At 38.3% G+C, this 10,048-nt stretch overlaps 2 protein-coding genes across 2 annotated transcripts; one reads left to right on the top strand and one right to left on the bottom strand.

The window, feature by feature from the left end:
• The first annotated feature begins 245 nt into the window (after positions 1 to 245).
• LOC132092679 (cell growth regulator with RING finger domain protein 1-like) lies at positions 246 to 3,438 on the top strand. The gene is given in 6 exon segments (XM_059499013.1): positions 246 to 928; positions 1,105 to 1,244; positions 1,331 to 1,513; positions 2,332 to 2,474; positions 2,550 to 2,657; positions 2,843 to 3,438. Coding segments are annotated over 6 exon segments (1,020 nt in total). The 5' UTR covers positions 246 to 824; the 3' UTR covers positions 3,185 to 3,438.
• Positions 3,439 to 3,568: 130 nt separating this feature from the next.
• Positions 3,569 to 9,386, bottom strand: LOC132092678 (26S proteasome regulatory subunit 10B-like). The gene is made up of 15 exons (XM_059499012.1): positions 9,229 to 9,386; positions 8,759 to 8,838; positions 8,626 to 8,665; positions 8,497 to 8,549; positions 8,338 to 8,405; positions 8,073 to 8,187; positions 5,678 to 5,765; positions 5,536 to 5,597; positions 5,328 to 5,451; positions 5,167 to 5,228; positions 4,824 to 4,944; positions 4,650 to 4,730; positions 4,500 to 4,571; positions 3,728 to 3,929; positions 3,569 to 3,685 (listed from the first exon to the last, which is right to left on the bottom strand). The coding sequence occupies exons 1-14, from the start codon at positions 9,317 to 9,319 to the stop codon at positions 3,811 to 3,813; spliced, it is 1,176 nt and encodes a 391-aa protein (XP_059354995.1). The 5' UTR covers positions 9,320 to 9,386; the 3' UTR covers positions 3,569 to 3,685; positions 3,728 to 3,810.
• Between the last annotated feature and the right edge of the window lie 662 nt (positions 9,387 to 10,048).

The following is a 10,048-nucleotide window of genomic DNA, read 5'->3' on the forward strand; positions in this document are numbered from 1 at the left end:
TGTACATCGTAAAACGTATGCTTTTAAAAGCATAAATATAAACTACTTTCTGTAACTATACGAAGCCACGTTTGCATCTATTTTAGAATTGAGAGATACAGAAATAGAGAAAGTTACCAATGAAGATATTCACTGTTCACCTTTATGGGACAATGTTCTTTTTGGCTTGAATATGTATAAGAGGGTGCAAGGTGCATTTATTGATTTTCTTATATCCGTGACCAAATTTTCATAAATGAAAGTTTGCTTATTAAAAAGGAATGAAACCCCTTTATGGTGTTGTTTTCTTAGGCTGTACATAGACATAGACTCGTTTTGTGACATTTATAAAGTATTTATTAGATTTCTTTTACACCCTATTGTACAGTTATTCTATTTTTTAAAGCATTATATACAATAATATAATAACATTTTGCTCCGCTTTAGTGTATTGTCCAGTATCTTCGTTTGAACGAAGGTGCATTTTTAATTGTAAAAAATGACGCTGCAATTACGTGATTACGTAAACAAAACAGAATCATTTTTCATCGGTTCACTGAAGCGATTTGTTTGAAAGAGCCGAATCTTGGAATGACTCGGACTTCTCTTCACTAGCTTGCTGTAACGCTCCTCCCTATGCGTGACTGTATAGGAGTCATGTGCGGATTTGGTCCTCTGGGCCACCGTAGCGTCTGTCACAACAGGAAGTTTACGTTAGTGAGTCTTGAAGGTACCTACTTGGCCCAACGCTAGACTGCACAGGATACAAGATACCGCACTTAAAAATATATATATATTACACGTACTGGCATTTATGCGCACTGTATTAATGTAACATTATAAGCATGACTGCGGAGTTTTTAGTGCTGCTGTATGAGTATTCTCCTCTCTTTTACATTACTGTCATAGCAGTATGTTTCAGTATCACTGTGGCTGTTGTGTTGGGCTGGTGAGTTCATGTGTTTATGAGGATAAACTGGCATTTTAGTCCAGCGTTAGACGGTTTGGGTTAAGTATGGACTTTTGTAAGGTGCATATTAACTTAGCTAGTTCCCTCTTAAAAACAAGAGGTTGATGTTTACATCCTCAATCTGTGTCTAACTAACTTTGGTGTGGTCTGTCAAGGTTTGGATTTGAAGTCCCGGTCATTTTACGCAGTCCAGATGAGACTGGATCTCTCATACCTGTCAATGAGAGGAAGATGGTGCAGGTGACCAACCCCTTCGCTCTGGAGATGGGCTCTGCGGCTGCTGGGACAGTCACTGGCGAGGATCTAACAGTAACAGTGTTGAATCCGGTTCAGATGAGTCAAATGTAGTCAGTAAGTGCATGTGATTTCTGGTTTGGTCAGAGGGTGTGAGTTTGTGGCCGTATTGTCTTGAAGACAGCGTCCTGAGCTGTTTTTGGGGCAGTGGGGTCCAGGCTCTCCAGGCGGCCCTTCAGAGTCACCAGTGTGGGCTCCGGCTCCCCACACCAGAGCGGTTTCAAGAGGCTCTGGAATTAAACTACTACCACCATCAAAGCTTCAAGTATCCTTCTCAGGACTGTGAAAATTTGACTTCTTAAAATAGTGGTTCAGAGATACAGCTGGCTTTACATTAGAAGTAAACTATAGAAAGTCATCATGACAAATGTATATAACTGTATACAATACATATAAATCCGTATTTATCATGTTGATTGCATTTCAAAATAATTTGTATACAATATACTGTATACATAATTGAGTAAAAAAGCTCATTTTTATGTCATGATGATGATTTATTTTTCAAATAAAAATGTGTACTTATATTTGGGGTCGGTTAGATTTTTTTAGTGTCTCACCAAGGCTGCATTAATTTGATCAAAAATATAGTAAAAACAGTAATATTGTGCAATATTATTACTTTTTTCTATTTTAATATATTTTAAAACAATTCATACTTGTGATGGCAAAGACTGAATAAAGATCAGAATATATTAGAAAAATAAATATTTTCTAACATTATAAATTTTTACTGTCACATTTGACCAATTTAATACATCCTTTCTGAATAAAGCTATTAATTTCCTTAAGACGGCATATTTTAGCTGTAGTGTGTGTGTGAGTGTGCGTAGCTATATATATATATACATACACATTTTTTTAAACTAACTAGAAAATGTGAATGTAGTGAAACAGTTCTCAACTTTTGTAGTAGAATTTGTTGTAATATTGCATATCTGTATATAGTTTTCGAAATATATGATCACGAGACAAAACACATCTTATTTCTCTTGCACTCTCCTTAATTTGACTAAAAAAGCATTTTAAATGAATGTGATGGAACACATGGAATGTGTACTGTTGTCCTTCACATAGTTTTACTATACATAAAGAAGAAAAAGAAGAATACTTCACTCAGATGCCGCCAGATCTCAGAATGACCCATTTTGGGCTGCTTCCCCGGGATCGATACCCCTTGGTGGCTGTGCTCACACTTGCCAATCCAGAAACCAGGGACAACTACAATATTGTAAGCAGCACATTTTTTTTTCTTTATCAGATTTGATTGAAACCGATCAAGTCTGTTATTCTGTTGTCTTTCTAGGTGGCCAGTGTGACAGTGTTCCACGTTCCTGATGACAAATACAGACTCTCTGCGAGGATCCTGTTTTAATATCTTCTCACGGCACATGGGAATTTGTACGACCTGAAGGTATGAAAACATATTCTCAACGTTGTCATTTTCTTCTGTTCTGGGATCAGTTTTTGTACGCTCATTTTGATCACATTTAACCTTCAAAACCTAGTGTCCCTGAAGCAAAATAGGACAGTGTTTAATTATACACCATTCATTGTCTAGAGCGGGATTGTGGGCTTAAAACTATTCTTTTTCCACAGCCTCTCTTCATGTCAGCAGACAACAGCAACTTGTCTGGAACCACAGAGCCTTCAACTAGCACTCAAGAGGCGGAGCCACAGCCCGAAAGGCCAGGTGAGAAGTGGGAGGAGTCTGATGCAGAAGGGGAGTGGCCTGATGCTCAAGGCAGAGATTGTGTGGTGTGTCAAAATGCACCAATAAACAGAGTGCTGTTGCCATGCAGACATGCATGCGTATGCGACGGCTGTGTGTACCACTTCCAGCACTGTCCGATCTGCCGGGCATTTGTCCTCGAATCTTTTGCTCTGGCTAACCGACCAGCTCGTGATGACGAAGAGGAGGAGGACTTAACAGAAGACTAAGCCTGTGTAAACTCAGTATTAAAAGCAAGCCTTTGCTGCCAAAGCTAAACTAGAAAAGGAAACATAGCATCTTCAAGATTAAGAGATGCACGCAGCTGACCTTTAACCCCCAGTATGGACACTTCTAGAATGATGTCAGTTTTAGGCTTTTGAAGTTGAGTGTACTTGTATATAGAGATTTTAAGTTGAATAGAATATTTATTTATTTTCGTCAATGTATTGGTTAAACTAGCAAATATACATTTCAGAAGGAATCATTGTGGAGTTAAGGAAAGATATTGTGGAAACAACATGGGAGTTTATCTTATTTCTTTAATCATTGACTTTAATGATGTGGAAAAGCAGGCCAGGCACACACAGTTTATATAAAGTCTACACTTGGCCAACAGGTAAATATCTTTTATATTCAAACTGGGGCTAAACAATGCATTAACTGAACAGCTGAAGTCACCTGATGGTAGTAGTAATTGCAATGGATCCTCAGAATGCTTTAAAATATTGAAAAAGAAAAAAAAACTATTGCATTAACAAAAAAACAAAAAAAAAAAGAAGTGTTGTGTCCATGGACAGTACTGTTTACGGACCGAAAATCCCTCAAATTTATACTTTGCACAAAAAATGTTGTTTTATACAGGCTTGTAGTCAAGTTTGGACTCCAGCTTCTTGGAGTCTGCCACCTTCCTCACAGCTTTCATGAAATCCTCCTGAGTCACGTACTCATGATCGGCACGGATGGCAAACATACCTGTTGGATAATAAAGAGGAGAGCTCATAAAATACTGTAGGAACTCTAGAGGCTCAAAGCTTCAAGGTTTGGCTAGTCTGCATAATGCTATTAGACCCTCATATAACTCATTAAAAAACAATAGCAGTAACTGCAAAGGGACTATTGCAATGAGCTAGGAATGTAATAGAATTACTATGTTCAGATGAGAGACTGTTTAGTCTGTGCTTTTGTTGTTCTTTATTACAGTGGGCAAGTTTTTGAATGTTCATGTTTTAATTATTTTGCACATGAAGTTTATTCTACATAAATACATATACTATAGTTGTTTTCATAGCCTTCAACTGACACACTGTATGGAGGGCAACACTGGACATGAAAGTAGAAGAACTTTTAAAAATAATATACTCAATGTACCATTTTATCTGATTATAAAAGGAAATTAAGTGATTATCAAAAGTCGCAGCCATAATTATATTAGCATGGTGCACATTTATCGTTTTTAAATCAACAGCAGATTACATTTTTTATGCAAACTATTCTTTTAATGCTTCTTGATTTGCACATTGCAATGCATGTAACATTTCCTACCAGCTTCAGTGCACACATTCCTCAAATCAGCTCCATTGAAACCGTCTGAAAGCTTGACGATGGCTTCATAATCTGGAGAAGAAAGGAAATGATGATGAGAGGAAAAATAAGGATTTCCAAAAAAATAAAAATAGATAACTAAAACTAAACCTATATCTCCATGCTTGGTGATGGGCCCCGAGTGGATTTTCATGATGTCCAGTCGAGCCTGTTCATTGGGCAACTCAATGTCTATACATTTGGGAAAAAAACAATTAAATTTGAGATGTCTTACCACAGTCACTGAATATTGTGAAGATGGAGGATAGTAAAAGTCAAACTCACGGATCTTTCTGTCCAGTCGGCCCGGACGCAGCAGTGCGGGGTCTAAAGTGTCCGGCCGGTTGGTGGCCATGATCATCTTGACTCTATGCAGTGTGTCAAATCCATCCATCTGATTCAACAGCTGACAGACACAAACATATCCAATTAATTATACATTAATATATAGCAAGATTTAAATTAAAGCGATAAATTAAGCATTAATTGTGAAGTAAAAAAAGTATTAATTTAGCAAAAAAAAATTGCAGTTGACAAATTTTAAAAAGTGTTTAAAAATAATAATAAAAAATAAAAAAGAATAAGCTTTTTAGTATTTCAAAAGCTTAGTTACAAACCCCCTTCATACCTCCATCAGAGTCCTCTGGATCTCTCGGTCTGCAGAGGTTCCTTCAGAAAACCGACGTCCACCTTCAGGGTCAAAGTATGTGTTGAATCAGTTAAAAACAACTGCATTTCCATTCAGCCTTATAAGAATGGCTTGGACTGCAGTGTGCAGAGGAGCATTACCAATAGCATCGATCTCATCCATGAAGATGATGCAGGGCTGATGGTCTCTGGCGTAGTTGAACATCTCTCGGATGAGTCTGGCACTCTCACCGATGTACTTGTCAACAATGGAGCTGGACACAACCTGATGAAGAACAAGTTTTATTCAACACTATGACCTTATAGCATAACAGTTGTCTTGTCTCTTACAACATCTAAATCAACGTACCTTCAGGAAATTGCAGTCCAGCTGACTGGCCACAGCTCGGGCAAGAAGAGTCTTTCCAGTGCCTTTAAAAGTACAACACTTTGTGTGAAAACATACATCTCTGTATTTAATTGAAGTAACAAAGCATAATAGGGTGCCTGACCTGGAGGTCCATACAGCAGACAGCCTTTAGGAGGAATAATGCCTACCCTCTGGAACAGCTCAGGATTGGTCAGAGGCAGCTCAATTACCTGCAAAAGAGAATCAATCATTCATAATCATTAAGACAAGTCAATGACTTCAGTCAGGGCGATTGCTCTGGTTAAACTAGGCGGTTGCCTAGGGTGACATGTTGGGGGCACCCTCTAGGGTCGCCGTTATGTTACATTAGGCAAGTGCGCAGTTGATGAAGAAAATGAAGCGGTCTAATAAACCCAGGGCTTAATTTGTGCCAGAACAAGCCGGATCCGGATCCCCCTCCTCCAGGGGCAGCGTTTCAGTATGGCAGACAGAGATATGTGCCGTGAAAAACTATCCAAAATTCATATCTCTATTATAATTTTTTTATTATTGTTTTAAATCACAGGGTTTTAGAAATATTTAACCAATGATAAGTATTTAAAGGAGCTTGTAAAACTTGGTAACGCCACTGTATCCTCAAGCTCTCGCGAAACCTCGTCACTTCACGCGCCTCCAATCAGATTGACACGCACACAGCCTGGAGGACACAGATCTCCGCTTATCCACAAAACAAGGGTAAACAAATAACTTTGAATAGTACAGCATTTCTTTACTCAAACACTATGTCTGTAAAGGCTAATGTCTTTGTGTGTTTGAAGACTGGAGAAGTAGTTTTTTTTGCCATCTAGCCAATATACTTTTGTACGTTTAAAATATCCTGTGCATAAGTGCTTAATCGTTTATATCATGAGATTTTGACCAAGTTTACTAAACAAGATTAAAAAAAAAAAAAAAATAGCCGTTACATCCTAACTTGTAAAATGTGATAATGGCATATAATGCGCTGCACTTTCCTCAGATGTGGACAAAACACAGATCTCCTCATTCGCCGGCCAAAGACTTTGTTAACTCCATTTGAGCTTGGTTTTCATATAGCCTAATGTTAATTGCAAGTGTCTCATACAACACCAACAGTGACGACGCAGTGTTGTTTATTTATTGATTTGTTCCCCCATTCTTTCTTTTCCCCCCAGTATTTTATTAGAGTGTGCCATGAAACGGTTTTATTTGTCAACACCCATCAGACATCATATTGTTTGTATTTGGTTGCTCAAACTCAACAAACTATGGAAAATAACTTGTATAATACTCGCGAGTCAGCTTTATACGCATGAGCTTTGGATGTGACTGCGAGGGCACATAATACAGCCTTTGGAGCGCGTGAGTACCAAATGGCTTAAAATACTTAAAAAGGTGTGCAAATTATTATACATTTTTGTGACAATGCAACAATGAGCCGATTAGTCAAGTGACAGTTCTGTCAGCTGTCCTGAAATGCGAGTGAGTCTTGTATCGCAGCGTGCAGGTCACTGATGCGCTGATGAGAAGCGCGCTGTGAGAGAGTTCATGGATTCAAATTACTGTTTTAATCTTAGACTTTGTGTGGATTTATTTTATTATTCAAACCTACAAGCTATGTTGAATAAATGCAGGAATTTCCCTCATTCTAAACTTGAAAGCTGTGAGATTAAAACCATGAAAAAAGTTTTTAGGCCTGGAAATTGTTGTTTTAAAATCGCATGGCATTTCCATGTTATTCATGACCTTACAGACCCTATAAAAGCAACTTATGCATGCTCTTAATCACTTAAACTGGTCCACCAATCTCTCCCTTCTGTAATTGCGTGCCGGATCCGTTGCCCCGCTTTGTTCCGGTACCTCGCAATTTACAAATTAAGCACTGTGCGTATGACTAGCAAACGTAACTTCACTGATAATCTACTTGGTTACAATTTAATTTAACACCACTGATCTAGCTGTTGCAGGTGAAGGGCCACATCTAGCATTCCAGGTCCCAGTGAAACACAGACCACCGAGACCAGGGATACTCAGCCTGGGGGGCGCAAATCTCAATCTCGCCTAAGGGCTAGAGCTGGGGCAAGCAAGGTGCCATGCACAGATCCAGTCTTTAAACACACACTCTGTCTGTTTACATTCAGACATGGATGACTGTTTAAAATATTGACATAATCAAGCCTAGCAGTTAGAACTTCAGTCGTGATCTTCATGAACACCACCAAACATATTATAAAGATATTTTACAGTACTTACACGCACAAACATTTCTAGTTGGAGTGGATATTAATTTGATTTCTTACCACTTATGAAAGTGGTCTAAATCAGAGGAAGAAAAACTGATTCGATGGCGTCTTGATGCAGTTCTGTCAGATTCACACACAATGTTGTCAATTCATATATGTGTGTGTTTTTGGATTAAATAAGTGCAGCCTTAGTGAGAATAAGAGATGCCTTCCAAACGTTTGAGCGCTAGTGTATTTGTTCAGCTGACAGCGATGTCATGTTAGTGTATCCCTGACCTCTCTCAGCTCACGGATCTGCTCGGACAATCCACCGATCTCAGAGTAAGAAACGCTGCCAGGATCTTCATGAGACATGTTGTACACTAGAGGATCCACTTCACGAGGCAAATACCTTAATAAAACAAAGAAGAAAAGAGGTTCTCTTAAAACAAGCCAGTTTAATATTAAAGGCCCTTTCAGACACACAAACATACCTTGACCGGCAGGTAAGAGCACAAGCAAAGCTATATTTATATTTAATGAGACTGAACTTAGTTCTCACCTCATGATCGTGAGAGTCGTCATGTCCAGAGCCACTCGAGTGCCTGGTTTAAGCTTGGTTTTATCCAGCTGAAAAATAAAACATTACACGGCCAGATCAGACAAAGGATCTGTTAATCACACAAAATGATTAATTGTAAAGTACAAGCGATGTGCTCACCTGTCTGCGACATCCGACCACATAACGTGGGCCATTAGTTGCTTTGACAATAACTACAAAGGAAGAAATAATTTAACAACCGAAAAGCAGACCAGACTATAAACTAGAATAAAAGTGATCTGGACTTACATTTCTCCTCTGTCAGTTGTTTCAGCACCTCCCCGACGATCTAAAGAGACGATGAAACCGTGAGAAACGCAGACATCCGCTCGTTCATTGCGGAGATGATAAAACACAGGTGTATATTTGTCTGAGGTCTTACCTGTCCCACACTCTGTAGAGCTTTCAGATCATTCTCAGACTTCTCGTACTGTTTAGTGAGCTCCCTCAGCTGCTCTCTCACTGAAACAGAGGTTTCAGGTCATCATGAAGCGGAATAATTTACGTTAGTGTTTATTTACACGTAACGTTACTAACGTCTCAAGAAAGTTTCATTGTGTTCATTGAGTGTTTGCTCATGGATTACTGTGCGAGAAACGAAGGTGTTTAATTGTACATGACATTAATATGGCTCTAACAGTGGAAAAAAACATGCTGTGCGTAGCTTTATTCGGTAATTTTTCTGGTATCTGTCGGTAATCTTAGCTGTTATCATTAGCCGCTAATTGATTTCAGCACTGCATGACGAAGCGACTTACAGCACAGACCGCCGAAGTAAAGCAAATAACAGTCGGAGAGGATGACAAACTGATCAATAACAGCCTGACGTGCATAGAAAGACATCACACTCACACTCTTTGAGGCGTCCGTCAATCTCTTTATGCTCTAGTAATTTCTTTCTGTAATCTTGTAAACCTCTATCCCTGTTGTCCGCCATGTTCATGCCGCTGCGCTGCGTTCTCTCGCTTCTTCGTGCTGTTTAATGATCAGTGGGCAAAACCATCTGACGCCCGTTACCGCCTCCTACTGGACGAACGAGTCGAGACGCCGAGGCCTTGGGCTGGATGGAAAGAAAGAAGCAAACATCGTATTTCTTAAATTATATATATATATATATATATATATATATATATATATATATATATATATATATATATATATATATATATATATATATATATATATATATATAATAAACATAACAGAATTCAGACTTGACCCAGACTTCAAATGAAAGATTTCTGAATATTTCTATGCAGTGTCTCCAAGTATCCTGTATAACATTGTTTGTGTGCTGTCATCTTCAAGCAGTTTCATATTTTTTGACAATTAAATACAATCAAAATTATTTTTTTACGTCTTTAGGTTCGTATACTCCTTTTGGCTTTTATAAAGAGGTGATCCCATTTGATCCGTTTCCTTGTTAAGTGTTCAGCAGGCACACAATGTTCTGAAGACCAATAATTTAACGATTCAGAAACAATGAATCACTGTCTGGCAGATTAACATTTTGGTACGGATATAAAGGTTAGGATCATGATTTTTCTGTAGTGTTTCAACACACCTTGTGTGTATATTAGAGTGTATATTAACTCACAACTAATATAGACTAAATAAATGAATATTATAGCCTACATATAAACAAGTTCATTCTTTAAAAAAAGTAAAACAG

The sequence above is a fragment of the Carassius carassius genome, chromosome 18 (genome assembly GCF_963082965.1).
Source record: "Carassius carassius chromosome 18, fCarCar2.1, whole genome shotgun sequence".
In the NCBI taxonomy this organism is placed as follows: Eukaryota; Metazoa; Chordata; class Actinopteri; order Cypriniformes; family Cyprinidae; genus Carassius; species Carassius carassius.

What these genes read in the sequence shown, in the direction of transcription:
- LOC132092678 (XM_059499012.1), bottom strand. Translation starts at nt 9,319, where the DNA reads ATGAACATGGCGGACAACAGGGATAGAGGTTTACAAGATTACAGAAAG. An exon ending in GGATGAGATCGATGCTATTG is followed by an intron (nt 5,229 to 5,327) that starts GTAATGCTCCTC and finishes TTGACCCTGAAG; the next exon opens with GTGGACGTCGGTTTTCTGAA. An exon ending in GAATGTGTGCACTGAAGCTG is followed by an intron (nt 3,930 to 4,499) that starts GTAGGAAATGTT and finishes ATTATCCAACAG; the next exon opens with GTATGTTTGCCATCCGTGCC.